Genomic DNA, 17071 nt, shown 5'->3' with positions numbered 1-17071 from the left:
TTTTTAACCTACAGATATAATTGAAAGCTTGATGTGGTTTTATACAAAGTAAAAAATTCCCACCAGGTAAATAACAAAAGGCACTTCTGGTTAAGCAGTGACACAAATTTTGAAAATGCTTATTTTCAATTAAGTTGATATGTCATAAAGCCATTGTATTTCTTGTTGTGAATAATTAAACAAAATATTACTGGGTAGATAAAATAATATTTTTTATTAAATTCTGTCTTTAGAAAATTTTAGAAACACTGAAAATTTGTATGTATGTTTTTCTTTTTCATTTCTAAGGTGGTTTGCTGGAAATGTTCTGATTACAAGGCACACCTAGAATATGATGGCAATAAGTTGAATAAAGTCTGCAAGGACTGCTATCATGTTATAATTGGTTGTACAGACAGTGAAGAAAAGAAGAGGAAAGGCATCTTGGAGGTGTGTCATTTCAAAATACTATATGTGCATAGTAGCAAACAGTTTCAGCTCATCAGTAGATGAAAAATGGTAGCATTGTGGGCATGCTTTCTCTTTGAGCAAAGAGGGGTGTGGACTGAATTTATTCCATCTGATGGATTTTGGTTTTCACCATTCATCTTGAATGAGACTACTTTTTCCTTACAACCTTTTTTTTAATTGAGGAATTACGAACCTTAGAGCTTGTTTGCTGTTTTACATTACATCAGCTAATGTGATCAGAGAGTACCTTTCCTTGTACATCTTCAGTTTTCATCTTCTGCACTTTGCAATTTATGGGCAGGGGGTGAAATAGGCAACATACATTTGCAATTGAGCTTCACATTTCTTAAATCCCCTTTTATCAGCCCTTTTAAAGTGCCTGACATACCACAGAGGACTATCATCCTAACTTTGCCAAGGCATATGTTTATCTTGGAATATAGCAAAAAAGGGTTGAACCCTGAGCTGAATACCAACAGGGGAAAGAAAAGAAAAAAAAAAAAAAGATGGAGATTATAGTTCATTACAGGTCATAATCCATGTTATCTTGACTACACTTTACTACATTCTCTTAAATGAGAGAGAGTAGAGATCACAGGATTTGCTCGCTTGCTTTCTAGTCAAGAGGCTCCTGCTTCTTGATATGGTGGTTTTTTTTAAGGTAGTGGAAGGAGCAATAGTGTCTCTTAGAAGTGTCAGTAGTTGGCAACAATATTGCAGCATCCAGCAGCATCACTACTAGGAGAGGGGGAAAAAAATTATGCAAGGAAATTTTAACACATAATAATTCTGTCTTTCTGTTCTTCTCAGGATCACTAACCTGAGTAGCCAGTCACTCTGTCTTCAGATTTTAAGCAATCTATCTAGTCTTTTCTTTAGAATTAGTGCTTGCATTCTTATGTTATTCTTAAAAATGTGTTTGCATCTGATCCTGTCATAATATTTTGACTGCCAAAATAGAGTAGTTGTTGTATTGGGTAGTGAGCAGCACTTGATGCCTAACATGATGTTATTTTAAGAAGTCAGACATTGTTGTAGATACTAAGATAAAAAGAAAGATTAGCTGTAGCATCAAAGTGAGTTTTTAAAATGGTCTTGAAGTGTATAATCCAAAATTAGTGATGAAAGAAGGACCAGATTGCACACGTTGTGCTTATATGTTTGCATTGTACTTATTGTCTCCATAAATTTGTCTGTCATGATCTTTCTTGGGTATTTGCTTAAGCTCTTTTGCAGATGCTATCCATCTATTTCTTTTTTTTTTCTGTTCTGGGTGATTTTAGTCTTTATTTAAGGAAAGTTTATTTTACTTTTTCTGCTTTATACTACCTCCTAGATTGAATCTGCAGAAGTCTCTGGAAATAGTGTCATATGTAGCTTTCTTCAGTACATGGAAAAATCCAAGCCCTGGCAGAAAGCATGGTGTGTTATACCTAAACAGGAAGCTCTTGTGCTCTACATGTATGGTGCTCCACAGGTACGTACAGAGAAAATGGAAAAGGTTTTAATAATTACTGTCACTAACATTAGGAGAAGAGAAGTCAAACAGCTTGGGAATGGAGGAAAGATACGGGGTTTTGATTTTTTTTTTTTTTTTTTTTTTCATCCTGTATAGTAGAAGCTCTCCAGCAGTTTATTTGTGTGTTCTTAATTAGAAACTTCTCCTTCTTCTTAGGATGTCAAAGCTCTGGCTACAATTCCACTTCTGGGATATACAGTAGATGACACTCCGAGAAGTGCTGACCTCCCACACAGCTTCAAACTGACCCAGTCTAAGTCTGTGCATAGCTTTGCTGCAGACAATGAGGAACTAAAACAGAAATGGCTAAAAGTTATCCATTTGGCTGTCAAAGGTGAGACAACAGAATGTCAAAATGAAGTGCCAGTGAATGTAGAAGAGCAACCTGAGTCTTCTAAAACATCTGAAAGGTGAAGCTCAAGAACACATGGCATTTTAAAAAGGTTTCAGTTGAATTTGTGGTTAACCTATGCGTTAACCTTTCTTTGCTCAATCAAAAATAAAAACAACCAGAAGAAACATCCTACTACCGTACACATCTTAGCACTTTATGTTTGGGAAAAATTCTGGTCTTTTTAGGGATCTTTTTCTTATATTTATGTTCTGTTGATAAAAGCAGTGTACAGGTCCATTTCAGAGACTTTAAAAAAAAATGTGAATGCTATAAGAAAACTTCCTAACTTCACTGTTTGTCATGACGCAAATTTTTTTGAAAATCCAGTTGCTCTTCAGTTAACGTTTGCTACTTTCAGATGCAAAGAATGCAAATATTGAAGCTTCCTACTTATGTGTTAGGACTTGCAACAGGATAAAAGATATACCTCCACATTGCCAAAATAGATCTCTAGCTAAACACGCAGGGACAATTTGGTTTCATGTATGTAGTTTTTAGATTGAATTCCGTGGCTCTGTACATATGTTGTGTTCACTTGTCTTTTTAAAGTAATGCAAATTGCCTTCACAGGTATATTGGCTTTTAAAGTTTCAATTTATCAAGGAAACAATCTAATGATTTTCAAGCTAGAAATGAATACCTAAAATATGAGAAAACAATATATAATATATATACAGTATTAAAAATGTACAATACTTGATTTTTCCTTTGATTTCATGATACTGGGTTCGTATTAGTGAATAATTTATTTAAAAGGCATGTTTTCTATTTGAAATTAAACACAGTCCTAAATTAAAAAATATTGTTCAGTGATTTGTTTTAATAACTGACACTTAATGATCTTGATATTTTTAAGGATTAAAAAATAGCAGTAACGTAAGTGGCATGCAATGGACAAGTAAGTTCCACTTGTGTTTGAAAAAGGAGTAGTCACTTCAGTGTCCTATCACTGTTATATTTAAGAGTGCTGTAGTTCATTACTAAAATGCAGTATGTGGTTTGAGAAAAGCAACAGATTCTAGTAACCTTCTTAGAATTTGTATTTTTGCTATGATGGTTATTAGAACAAAAGAACATTTTGAACTCGTATCTTCTAATTTTTGCAGATCAGCTACTGTCATACTTATTTATGGCAACAATCTCTGAGGACTATTGTTATGAAGTAGAGCCTACTTTATATGAATTTGATATGAAGTATGAGCCTGCAGATCTCAAGTTGCATTAACTGACCTTATTTGCATTTTGCATCGTGGGAATAAGGACTTGTTGGCTTTGCAGTATTAAGTCCTATATCAACTTCCATTCATATTCGGGTTTTTACACACAAAGGCAAATGACCTCCCTAAAATTCTTGCTATAACTTCCTCAGATGAAATATGGCAAATTAGGAGGTAGTGATTGACTATCAAGTAGACAATTAAAATAATCATTATCTTTCCTTTTCTGACCCCTCCAAGGAAAGAAAATATTTAACTTCTGCAATCAACTTTTCCTAAGAACACTGAGGAGTCTTACTTCTCATTAGAACTGTGATCTGTATTTTAAATCATGTCAAACTGAAGAGCTCAGGTTCAAGTGCAGTTTGGTTAGTAACAGGAGGGAAGGTTTAAAGTGTTGCTTTTTTTATAATGGATTTTTCAGCCAAAGTATCCACCGAACTCCCGTTCCCACTTTTTCTGCAACACTATGGGAAAAAATATACTCCTTTAGAATTTAACAAGGTATTGTTAAAAGTAACCTCTGTTTTTTTAGTGTCAGGCAACTTAATGTTAGTGGGCTGGATTTTGCTCTCACCTGCACAATTCCAACATGGCCTTTAGCCTTCAAAACTTTACACCTAGTGTTAGTAATGATCAGGACATGGCATTGTAGAGTACCAGCTCTACTACTGACTTCGCACATATCAGTTCTGAATTCTTCTTTGGATGCTCCTCGTGTCCAGATTATTCTGCATGTAACTCTAGTACTCCTTTGATCTGATGGGCAAGCTCTTCTGTAATTCCCTAAGAGAATATTTCTATCCCTAACATCTCTATCTATCCCTAAGAGTATTTCTACTGTCAGCTGTAGTTATTTATGGGCAGCTTCAACTCGCTTTGTTTCACTTTGATGTGTGCCATCAATTTTTTGGCTGTGTCTCCCTAGCTAGTGTCTGTCATCTTGTGTATATCTTGATGAGGGATGGGGGAATATTCAGGTAAGCAAGAAGAACTCTCCATGGCTAACTTCCTTTCATGGTCACCTCCTGAAACTGAATGTCTTCTAAAAGACTTGTGGGATCTGGAGGGTCATCTGACCATACCCTAATATATAAAAGCATTGTTTCCCATGTTCAAGGTGTTGAATGTATGGGGAAGAGTTGCCTTATAGGTGTCCCCAGATAAGATAGACTAGCTATTCTGAAAGCAATGTGTTGGTATGACTGTAACCAGGCCGTGTATTCCGTTTTCCAAGCTCCTGCAAACTTAGTTCTGAGCCGAGTAGGAACACCTACTCCAGATGAATGATTAGGGAAATTATCAGAAGCAGCAATTGCAATAGTGTTATGGAGTTTCTGAAGCTGCCTGAATGATTTCAGCATCTCCCAGACAAAGCCCTGCATTTGGGCATAAACAATTTGAAATGAAATTCGGATTGGGAGTTATTTATTTGGATGGTAGCCTCATGTTTGTTCTCAGTCATTAAAGTTTCTTTTGCATGGAATATTTTATTTTCCCCAGCTAAACCTCTTTCTTGCTCTCATAATCAGTTGCCTCATTGGAACTGGTCTGAGTCAGAACATCTTGGCACTCAAATCCATGGTTCTTTGTGTATTTTGTAGGAAAAGTATGTACCACCAATATTAGAGATCAGAAGATGGAGGAAGTACTTCTAGATTTAACCACCCTAACTGTTTTATTCTATTCTCCACAAAGAAGCCCCCCTTAAAGCATCCAAATTTTTTCTCTTAGTTGTAAATTATGGCCATGAAGGAACAAATTCAAAGTAGTAACTGCTGCAGCTTCGGTGTCATGACCAGAGAAGTAAAATTAAAACCATCATTCTAACAATGTATAAGCCATTCAGCTGTTAATTTTTATTTTTTTTAAGGCAGTAAATCCACTAGCACTAAGCTGTGTGTGTAAGGAATTAACTATAACTGAGCATTCATTCATAATACATGGATGTATATGAAAGGCTCTGCTGAATTATTTAATCTTTGAGATTTTTCTGTTCAAGAAATGCTTGTTTCTCACTTTAATAGTGACCAATCTTCTGTGCAGCTTAAAGCAGTTCAAAAGTTGTTTTGTGTGTGTTTTTTCTGTGTTCAACAGAACTGTGGCTTAATTTTAGCATTATGTGTGGGACATGTATTAATACATTTTTCAATATGACAGTATTTTTCCCCCATCATGGAAAAATGGTGTATCATGCTACCTGCACCATTCTTCCAGATCCTCTGAAAATTGTTTTCTGATATCATCTACTCCTGCTTGATTGAAGAGCTTCTGTGAAATCTATAGGATCTGGTATTTTCAGCTCCCTTTACACTGAGTAGTTTTATTTATTCCAAAATGCATTTAATTTTAAACCTTAAATGCATGCAATATATAGTAGCACTTTTCATGAAAAACCTTCTCAAAGTGCTTTATAAATTTCCTTGAAGATTCTAAATCCCTTTCTTAGGAAAGAGGATTTTTATTCCTATTTTTAAATTAAGGATGAAGCCAGGGCACTGATTAAATGTAGAATAAATATGTACCACTTGCATAAATTTTAGCTGAGCTATAGAACCATGCACTGAAGAGTTCCAAGTGGATTCAGGAGGAAAAAATAATTATAATATCTATGTATATTTAAAAATAATGGGGCAAGATGTGGAAACACTTGACAGGCTCTTTGGGTTTCTTTGTTGGTTTTGGATTTTTTAGTTTTTGTTTGTTTTTTTGTCTGTGGTTTTTTTAAACCTACATCACCACATAGCTGGTTCAGAAACAGGTCAGCCTTTTATTTGAAGACAAGATTAAATAAGAACAGATGGTAGTGGCTCTTTATAATGAAAGAAAGGCTATCACAAAAAAAACCCCCAAAACATTCCATGTAGAAATAATTCTAAGCAATAAAAAAGGAGCTTTCTCCATGAATCTATTTAGAGGTCTGTTGTAAACTAGTGCAGACCTGCTGAAGCTAATATACTTTTTTTTACTTAGAAGTCACACAGAATCTGCCTTATATTATACAAAGACACTGGTGGAAAATCAGGATTTCACCAGTTTGAGAGCTGCTGTCTTACTATGTCTCATCTGGAATCACAGTGTTCAGCTGAGCTTCAGATAGGTTTCAGTTGGAGACAACTGATGTAGGGTGAGTGCAAACAGCTGGAAATTTATAACAAAAAAATAAATGATTGAAGAAGAGAAATAATTTTGTGTCAGAGTTGACTATCCTGAGGATAAAACCAATGGTGAAATGGGCATCATTCTTAGTCTGTGGTGTAGTGTTATTTGAAATCTGAAATGAAATATATGGACTTACATTTTTTTCTCCAGTCTGTGGCCTGTTGGTATGAGGAATTGACCTAGCTGGTGCTGACCCATGGGACCATAGTGAAGTATGTTCCTTGGATAGGAGTCTTAATCTGCTAGTCAGATTGTTTCCTAGATCCTTTTTCCTTTAACAGAACATAACTTTAACTTAATGATTGTATATGTGTGTATATATACACATATACATATGTATGTGTGTGTATATGTATATATGTGTATTTATATATTTGAGATTATTATTCAGATGACCTGTTTTCAAGGAGTATTTTACAATCAAAAAATACACTGTGCTGCATTCAAAATATAATGTATATTGACTATTGAGTACACGTTTCAGAGGAAAAAAAATCAACCAAAGTAGATCTGCTTTTGTGGCAGGTTTACTATTTCAACCTCATGTATTTAAAAATGAAGCCACTCAGAGCTCAGTAAGGCATTCAGTCTGCTTCCTTGAAAATCTGGTGATTAAATTTCTTCCCAGACTCAACTATGGCATTTTGTTTTCACCCTTCCTCTTCCTAGCACAAGTGAACGTAGAACGTGGTTTTTCTTGACTAAAATTTTCAAGCAGATTTCTTTGAATAAAACATGTTTTCAGCCACTGCACTAACACCAGCCTGCTTCAGTTTCAAGTTCATCCTTGTAGATTCATTAACTATTGATGGCTAAAAAATTCAGAAAAGGGGGGAACTGTGTCAAAGCATTTTTGCATGTATGTGTCCTAGTATTTTGAAGAAAGAAGCCAGATTTGTTGCATATAGGAAACAGTTTGCAATACAAGTATTGGGTTTTTTTTTTTAATTAGCATGTTCTCTATTCAGCAGCCCTCAAGGTGGATTAATACATTAATTTTAGTGGGAGCTGGATCAGAAGTAATGTTTGACATCAGAATTATAGGCTATACATATTCCTTTTCATTATGGAAACATTTCTGGTTTGAGAAAACACTTTTAAAAATACTGATATTTGGAAGAGGTGTAAATTTGTTTTGGTTTTGCAATAAAGTGAAGAATATTAAAAAAGTGAAATATAAATGCTGTTGTAAGTTCTGCAAATGTAGGTGGTCATTTTATGGTCAAGAAATATATGAATGTAAAAAAAATGCAAATACTGTATATATTTTCTGTAACATATGTATATTGGGTCATAAGGTGGGTGGAGAATTGTAAAAATTAAGCACTTTAATTCCTGTTGAGTACTTAAAATGAAAAGAAATTTGTATCCTGTAAAATAAAAGCATCATTAAATAAGTATTGCTGGTTGACCTGTTTGTTGTTTGGGGTTTTCTTTGCCCACCTACTGCTTACTTTGCTGATGAAATCTTTGAACTGCAGTTCCAGTTGTGTGTGTGACTGTAGGGACCTACCAATTTTGGAACACTGGTATCTAATTTGCTGAAGTGCAGGATACTCAAGTACTTCTAAGTTGATAGAAGATACGTTCTGAATATGTAAAGGGCTTTATATGATGCTATGATGTTTTAGGTTGTGACTATAATAGATGCAATACTTCACCGTTTAGATCCATATTTCTGTAATGGGAATAATAATGTTCTCTCATGTGACCAGGATGTTATGAAAGAACTTCATGGACTTCAACGATGCCATGTTGAAAGGTGCAGAAAGAATGAAACGTGTTCAGTGCAGCCCCACATTTTTCTTACTGTTAGGCAAGCACTGATCTGAACAAAATGGTGAAACAAAGCAGGGAGCAGGTGCTCAGGATGCTTTCTTGTGCACTGAATTGAAGTGGTGCTGCAAAGCAAAAATGATCAGGAATTTAGCTGGATCATGACCCTAAGCATGCACAGCTTTGATTCTTTACATTCATTTGCTAGCTAAGTACACATTCAGTTGATGGAAGTGCCATGTAGGCTGCAGCTACTCCTTTTCTAAGTGCCCTTTAACAGACAGAACCATTTGCAATTTCCTCCTGTTCCCATCATCTGGCCACAGTAAGCCTGTTTTGATTGTATCTGGTTTTTTCTTCTACTCTTCTGCAGGTGGGCACAATGTTGCAGAAAAGACTTTCCCCAAAATACAGAGAGGAAAAATTTACTGTATTACTTGTCAGTTTAGTTCCTGTCTGGGAGGAGCTGTGTACAAGGATTTTGTTTAGTTTTTTCATTTTCTTCTCTTTGCAAACCCAATTTGAAAATAAGTATTGATGAATCACAAAAAGTAATGCTTTCCTTCCTGCTTACATATTTTTTCCCACTAATTTTTCTGTGAATGCCCTGTGATTAACTGTTCCAGAACCATTATTCAGTAAGCGCAATGTAGTGCCCTCTATGTGGAGATAAAAATAGCAGAATCTATCCTAAAAATGTGCTTCAATAAGAAAACGTAATTATAACATTAAAGCTACATGAAATCCATAATCACAACTCCTACTTAATTTCTTTTTATCAGCTGGTTTAATACGCACTGATACTTCTACTCGGTAGCAAATTGCCCAGGAGCCCATCAAGTCCAGGGCTGGTAAATTAGTGGTAGATGGCATCTTCTCTGGCCCTCCATAGGAGCCTGACTAATGCTACCTCTCATTACCACAGAATTGTTCATGGCTTTGTATGAGCTTCCTCACATGACACTTGGCATACCTGCCTTATGTAAACACATCACTTGGAGCTTGTTTCTTTAAAGAAATCACTTGGAGGGTCCTGTGGTGTCTCTAATGAACAAGCAGAGAGATCCTTATCATTGTTGACCATTTTGTCTTGGAACCTCTTGCCCTCTGCCTCTTGGCCCTGTGCACTAGGCAGTCACAAAAATATTAAACCTTCTCAGACCCAGCTCATGTGGTAAATCAGGATACACCCTGGCTGACTTAATTTGTTTGGGGTCTACCTCATGTCTCTGTTGCTAGTCTCAAGACTATGATGTTCTGGTGTCATAAGCAGAATGCTAGCTGCTCTCTGTATCAAACTGTTACATTTCTTTGTGTTACAGCTTATTTTTCAAGTTCCTTTGCCTGATTTAAAGTTTTAAGTTTTCCAGTTGTTAGCTACACTTGCTGCAGCTGTGGGATTTACACTTGCTGCAGCTGTGACTTGGTATTTGGTTTTTTGTGGGTTTTTTGGTTTGGTTTGGTGTGTCCCCCCCCCTTTTTTTGTTTTGTTTTGTTATGTTATGTGTTTGGGGTTTTTTTAAGTGCTTCTTATCACTTGTTAGAACTCACATAGTCTCTAACTATTGGCATCATCTTATCAAGAGAATTCATAAAGGATTTCAGCCACCAAATCTCAATATGCATATATTTTTTCTTCTTTTTTTTTTTTTTTTTTTAGTAAATGAAGGAAATCTCTGCTGTCAGAAGTACTGGAGAAGTATGTCCTTGTGAAACAGAGCCTTAGCTATGAATCTAGGGTAAGATTTGGTGGACTGCAGATGGATTTCTAGTTGCCAAAACTTCTTCACATTAGTTTTACTGAATACCACCCTACTTAGCTTGAAGATTTCAGAGGTTCTTAGATTTAGTTTCTGTATTTGAAATATTAAAATAACTAATGGTTCCAGACACAGAAATTGTCTTGGGAGCAGAATCCAGAACTACCTTCTCTCCTTTCTCTGTCCTCTCAAAGCCTCATGTTCTTTTCTGCCCTTTCCTGCTCCTGTCTCAGGCAACCATGGCACTCTTTCTTGGGGAACATGGGGAGATGAACCCTCTCTTTGGTCCAGTGGAGGCTGAACTTGTATCTCTGATTTGATGAGCTTGTGTTCTGAAATAAGCCTGGATGTTTGTGCTCTTTTAAGCATGTTTTAACATACTCATTCTTCCAATCTCTAGGCAAGGGTCCCTGCTTCACAGAAATGAGGTTCGGACTTTGATTGCTACTGAATGCAAGAGCCTTCCCACAGTATGAAATTAAATTAATGACCTCATGATGGAAGATGAGATTTCAACCATAATTCCATTTAGACTTACTGCACAGCTATGTAGAGCTACTTGCTTTGCTTGTTCTGTCTTACATGAATGTTTCTTGGCTTGCAAAAGGGAAACCCAGTTTTTTTGCTTAAGGCTTTGGGAGTCAGTATTTATGAAAGACCTACCTTGCCTATGTTGTATTTTGGTATTTAATTTCAGACTAGGATTAAGCTGTTCCTCTTAACTGAATGATCTTTAGTGGCTGAAGGGCATCTTGCAGTTCTGTTTCATGTTACAAGACTCCCATCCATGCACACCAAGACAACTCTGTGATGCTAAATGGGTAAAGACATAAAATGTCCACTCCAGAACTGCAACTCGGACCTGAACTAAAGAGCATAAGGTACCTGTGCTTGAGGTATCCATTAGTCTTATGTGCAGGCTCTAATGTTGTAAATCACATATGCTCGAATGTTTTATTTCCAATTTAAACCTAAAACTGTGACAATTATGATATAAAAAGCAGCATGTTCAAGAAAACATGTATCTTTAAAATAAGAAATGCTCCTCTTGGCATACTGTTTTATGTTAAAAAGATCACAGGAGACAGCCTTAATGAAAATATTAGATCCCAAAGTAGAAGATACAAGCTTAATTCCTCCTGAATACCAGCAAATTTGCTGTTTGCTACATCCTACATCCTTGGCTGGGGTAAGGTTTTTGATTTTAATTTTCTAGTTATATTGTCTCAGCTGAATGCTAACTAAGTGTGCATTTTGTTTTCTAATCAAAAGTTACTGTCTTGATATCAGACAAGAGGTTATTGCACTTAGTTACAAAACTTAGCCCTTTAAATGAATTAGTCTTCACCTTCCAATTGGATTGTGAATCATTCCTTATGCAAGCAGCAAATACTTCATATTTTCTTTCAAATTTATTGTTGTTGATTTGCATTGCTTTAAGAATACACCTTGTAAAATCCATGGGAAATTTCTTCAGTGGGTGTTTCTACATCTTAAATCACTTTTTAAGCTCAGTTAGGCAATTTGTTATCCATGAGATTGTTTGACCTCAGATGACACAAATTCTGGGGAGGAAATCCTTAGGTTTCACACCACCACCTGTTGATTTTTCTGTTCAGCCACACACTATATACAAAACAATCAGAAGACTCCTGTCAAAAAGATATAGCTGAAACTTTTACAATGATATGCGGAAATACCAAGTGAAAATTTTCCTACACTTGACTGCATAATGAGAGTGAGAAACAACTTATTTATAATGTCCATCCTTTGATAATTAAGTCCTATAATGAATGCTGAGGTTGTTGGTGAGCCTATCAAAGACATGAGGAAAACAAATCTGCTTTGGTTAGAAGTCATAAGGCTACTGACTTAATACTGTGCACTTGCACTTCATATCACCAAGCAATGCTCAGCAGACAAATTCAGTAACTCACCTCAACTGGAGAGGAAATTTAACTTCTCAGCTCGGGTACATCTAACTGTGCCCTGGCAACAGGAGTGGTGAAAATCATTCACTGAAGCAGCTGCTACTGCTGTATTGGGTATTCCAAGAGATCTCTCCCCCCCAAGATGAGGGGAGGAGGGAGAGACCACTGTTGAACATCAGTTCAAAATGACTCAGTGATTTTTTTTCATCTGCAGGTAAACCTTATACCTCTATTGGCCTTGTCAGAAACACAGATGTCTTACTGAGTGCTTGGGCTTTGTTACTGATTGATGAACTTTGACTGCTGTGTTTGCTCTGTAGCTCTTACCTTCTGTGCCCTACACCTTCCTCAAATTGAAACCTGCTTTCAGTTCTGCAAGCATGTTTTATGAGAATTTGTGTGACAGCCCAAATATTCAATTAATTTAAATAAATAACTTCCCTGTCACTAGAGTGAGACAACATAAATAAGGAGCTCTCAGTTGTTTAGTTTGATGGTTTTGTTCCAACAAAACTAAGGATTATTTGGTTTTGTCAGAGCCTGAGCCTCAGCACAGGTAACACTGAAAACTAAATTCCTACCAGCACTGGACCTTCTCACAGCCAGCTGAAGTGAGAGCTCCTTTGCCAATTCAGCACAGTCCCTGGACTATGGATTTGAAACCTATGATTTCTGTTTCTTCTGGAAAAAGAACAAGGTTTAGAAAAAGTCAGCTTGGGAAATCTGTGTACATCATTCGAACAAAGGGTTATTCTCTCAAAGGCTTTCAGGAATTTATTTATCTCAGCTTTTAATAGTGTTTACTGTGCAGATTGGTGGACGAGCTATAATAAAGTGTTAAAGTTATCTCTGTGAGGAGATTGCTCAGGAGAATACAAAAACACCATTCAGTTTGGCTTCTGCCAGGCCCATATAACTGCTGTCTTACATGATTCCAAGAGGTGACATTACTAAGGAATGATGTACACAAGTATTTTGCTAATAGTGTTTGTGCAGTACAAGGTAGGATGACTAAGGATGCAGTGCAAATATTGCATTACATACTTGATACTTTTGATTATGATAATCAAATATTTCTTCCTCTAGGCAAGTATGTTGAGAAGGAAATGTACTTTACCAAGGTGCTTGTTTGTGGTCTCCTGGTCTGGCAAATAAAATAAATGGCAAATGACTTCCCCACTACTGTCTGTATGTCAATCTTAAAGAGACTCCAGCTGTCTGAGCAAGAATGGAAGCAGATGATAATGCAAAACTCTCAAGAAATTCCTGTCATGGAGAAGAAATACTGGAAATTTTGTTCTCCTGACTTAAAACATAAGAAGAAGGAGGCTTACAATGAAATTAGAAGATGACAATTTTAAAACTGGCACAAAATGGATTTTTTGCACTATGCATAATTAAATCAGCAAATTTACTGTCATAGGATGTCACTGGAGCCAAGAACTTAGCATGATGGGACAAAAAATAGCTATTATATGGTACATAAAGCAATCCAGTTTCTAGTTACATAAAATGGAAGAAATATTGAACTGTCTACTTCAGATTTTACAGCAATATAAAAATTATTTAATGGGCAGTTTTGGAACCAGAAGATCTTATTCCTGCATTTTTATATTTTCCTCAGAGGGCTGATGCTGAACAGCCTTAGAGATGAGAGTCTGAGATAGACTATATCAGGTCAGATTCAGTGGGGCAGCTCCTGTTTTCTCATGCCAATTAACTTGTGGTAAATAACCAGTCTGACTACTACTGCCTTTTATCAGATCTTTTTGTTTCTTGCTCAGTACAATATAATCAGCCATGGAAAGTTGGAGTTAAAGCTATAGACAACCATTCCTTGTTAAAATGTTTATTCCTTTGGCACAGCCTTTGACTGGGCTGAGGCCCCTGCTGGATTTTTTAAGTTGGTGCAGGACATGACACTTGATAGCAGAGGCATTTCCAGATCCCACTTTTTAGCCAGGAATGGGCAGTATGTTAGACTCTGCATTCCAATGTTTCCTCATATCTTCTTTATTCCCCTCTCCTTGCTTTCCTTCATTAAATAACTTCCTGCATCCTAGTTGTCTTATCTCCATTTGGGTATCCTGCCCTTGACAGGCCTTTCAACATCTTTGCTGCACAGGCTAGGGTATCTCAGCTTGGTTCTCCAACTAATATTTTCTGTGTGCTTTTTGAGGTATTATTCTGATGAAATTCCAAGAATAGATATCCCGGAACAGACTAAAGGGCAAGTACAAACAGCTATTTTTGCATCATGTCATTCCAGCTTCCAATCACTGTCAGTTCAGAAACATCCAGAGTTACATTTGATTCCTACATAGCTATTTATACATGCAAGGCATTTATCTTAAACTCGTCCAAACACCATTTAAACTTTCACTGTCTACAGCATCCTTTGGCGAGGATTTCAGCAACCCACCCATCAGGGGCTACTGTCTGTGTTTTGTTCTGGCTCCTTTTAGTGTCATTAGATCCTTCCAAAATACTTGTACTGGAAGGGAGAATAAATAAAACTCTTTTTGGTTGGTGCTCTTCGACCAACTCCTGGCTGCTAATGATTACAGGGACCTCTAATCCTCCCTGCTCCTCCCCATTTCTTTTGTAGGGTGAAGACTCTTAGCTTAGTATAGTTGGTTTTGACATTGAAGCTGTTCCACACTTTTCATCACCCTTGTTGTCCCTCTCTGACCCTTTTCCAGTTCTACATGCTTTCTGGTATGTCCCAGTTTTCATCTAAATGAAAATAAAAATCAGGTTGCAGTTGCTCAACTTCACAACCGCTGGTTGGTCCATGAAAATAAAAGTGGTGGGAGAATGGCAAACCCTTTAAAAAGAGTATTTGCTGTGTCAGGAGTGAAATGCAGGGAGCAATTGCTATTATCCTGGAAGGAGAAGGGGCAGATGGCAACTGGCATCCTGGTATTAAAGATCTGTCTCTGAGAGCAATTGGTTCCAGCACACTGAAAGCTTAAGAGGTGAAACTGCTGGATAATCATGCCCGTGTGATGATAAGAACCCCTCCCCAGCAGCTCATTCAGGACCTTCTTCACAAAATTTTACACTGTTTTTTGAGTGTTTCAACTTGCTCAGCTATCTTCATGCTTTTATCACAAAATACTATTCACCTGACAAGCAGTGTGGAATTTCCCAGGTAAGAATAAGAAACCTTGTTGTAAAGATAAATAGATAAGGAAGTATTTCCTTTTTCTGTTCTTTTCTTCAAAATTTGAGGGTTTCAAGACCTAAAGATGGGAAAAGACCAATTTGTATAGAATAAGAATATAATCTCTAGTGCTATCCAGAATGTTTTCAGAAGTACTTTACTATCTTGGCTTACAAGAAAGGACAAAGCCAGAATTCAGGTCAGTGCAAGCATATTCATAATTTATCTTGGAGAAAAGGCACTCAAGGGAAAGACATTTCAAGATCAGACAGCTTATTTGTTGTGCTCTCGCATCACAAATCATCCTCTGCTTCCATTCTATTTTCTTGTATAATGCAGCTGAGTATTAGATCTCACAGAGCTTCCCCCTTTCCAAGCCCTGACAGACATCTCATCCACCTGTACTGTCTGCATCTGAGTCAGAAAATTTCAGCCGCAGAGATTATCTGAGACTTAGAGCAGAAACAAAAATATCCACACAACACCAAACAGAATAAACACAGTCAATTTAAATGTGTCCATTGTAATTAATATGCAAACAGAAGCTTGCTGCAGTTTGCAGGACCAGATCTTCTCCTGTTGTTTTATCCCTCTGAAGAGACTTCCGTAGCGCGGTTCCTCCCTACCCCCAGCAATTTTGTTTTCCTGTGCTGTTGGCTTTGTGAGATCAGAAGCTGACAAGGTCTAACACTATGCTGTTCAGCACCTTTCCTTGCTGCAGTCAGGCAGCAGTGCCACCACACCTGGTGAAGCAGAGGTGATAGTGGGGACACGTTTGGTTGTTCCCTGCTTTCCAGCAGTTCTCAAAACACAGGACCTCAAACGTCTGTGGCCATACCACGCTGCTTGCTGAAGACCAGCAGTCACCCTGGCTGGCCATGAGGCCTGCCTCCCACACCTGGCCTCACTGGGGCACTTCAAACTCATGGGCCATCCTCCAAGGGGGATCACCTTTATTATTAAAAAAAAAAAAATTAAATTAAATGTAAAACCTGGGAATGGCTTGTAATACGGGATCACAGCGACTACGCTGTCTGCTTTTTGAGGCCCCTGGGCAGACACTGCTTCCCGCTGCACACAGCGGCCGTTAACAGCCCCCAACGGCCGCTAACAGCCCCCAATGGCCGCCGCTGCCGCTGCCGCCGCCGCCTGAGGGGGCGCCCGCGTTCGCCGGCGCCTCCCGCTGCACTACAACTCCCGTGATGCCCGGCGGCGACGTTGCGCTCGGCGGAGGCGCAGAGCCTGCTGGGTACCGCGCCGTGCGCGGGGGCCGGCGCCAATGGCGGCAGGCGGAGGGGGCGGCTGACGGGAGCCCTTGCCCGTCGCGCCCATTCATCGCCGACGCCTTCCCCCGGCCCTCGCCTTCCTCCCCCTCCCTGTCCCCGTCCCTCCTGTCCCTCCCTCCCTCCCCCCCCCGCCGCTATGGAGGCGTTGATCCCCGTGATTAACAAGCTTCAGGATGTGTTCAACACGGTGGGGGCCGACATCATCCAGCTGCCGCAGATCGTGGTGGTGGGCACGCAGGTGAGGCGAGGCGGGGCGGCAGGGCAGGCCGGGCTGGGGTGCGGGAGCGGGCGGCGGGGCCCCCTCGCTACTCAGAGGGCGAAGTCGAGCCGTCCATCGCGCCTCCGGTGGTGCTGACCCTCCGTTGCCTCCGCCAAGGGCACAGGGGGGACACGGGCGGCAGGAGCGGGCG

The 17071-nt window shown here is 38.5% G+C and overlaps 2 protein-coding genes across 10 annotated transcripts in view; both read left to right on the top strand.

The window, feature by feature from the left end:
• Nucleotides 1-8151, top strand: part of FGD4 (FYVE, RhoGEF and PH domain containing 4) — a 103168-nt gene extending 95017 nt beyond the window's left edge. The window contains exons 15-17 of one of the 2 annotated variants that reach the window (XM_030461089.1): nt 289-429; nt 1787-1927; nt 2126-8151. In XM_030461089.1, coding sequence (XP_030316949.1) covers nt 289-429; nt 1787-1927; nt 2126-2383 — 540 coding nt within the window. In that variant the 3' untranslated portion in view covers nt 2384-8151. The remainder of the gene's footprint in view (nt 1-288; nt 430-1786; nt 1928-2125) is intronic. The other variant, XM_030461081.1, reaches the window with a different exon arrangement.
• An 8456-nt stretch (nt 8152-16607) lies between these two features.
• The window catches only part of DNM1L (dynamin 1 like), a 39774-nt gene continuing 39310 nt past the window's right edge, over nt 16608-17071 (top strand). For 5 of the 8 annotated variants that reach the window (XM_030469649.1, XM_030469647.1, XM_030469643.1 and 2 more), the window contains exon 1: nt 16641-16899. In XM_030469649.1, coding sequence (XP_030325509.1) covers nt 16798-16899 — 102 coding nt within the window. In that variant the 5' untranslated portion in view covers nt 16641-16797. Of the gene's footprint in view, nt 16900-17071 lie in introns of all 8 variants that reach the window. The other 3 variants (XM_030469646.1, XM_030469648.1, XM_030469642.1) reach the window with 3 other exon arrangements.

The sequence above is a fragment of the Calypte anna genome, chromosome 1 (assembly GCF_003957555.1).
Source record: "Calypte anna isolate BGI_N300 chromosome 1, bCalAnn1_v1.p, whole genome shotgun sequence".
NCBI classification, from domain to species: domain Eukaryota; kingdom Metazoa; phylum Chordata; class Aves; order Apodiformes; family Trochilidae; genus Calypte; species Calypte anna.
This window is presented reverse-complemented; position numbering and strand designations above follow the sequence as displayed.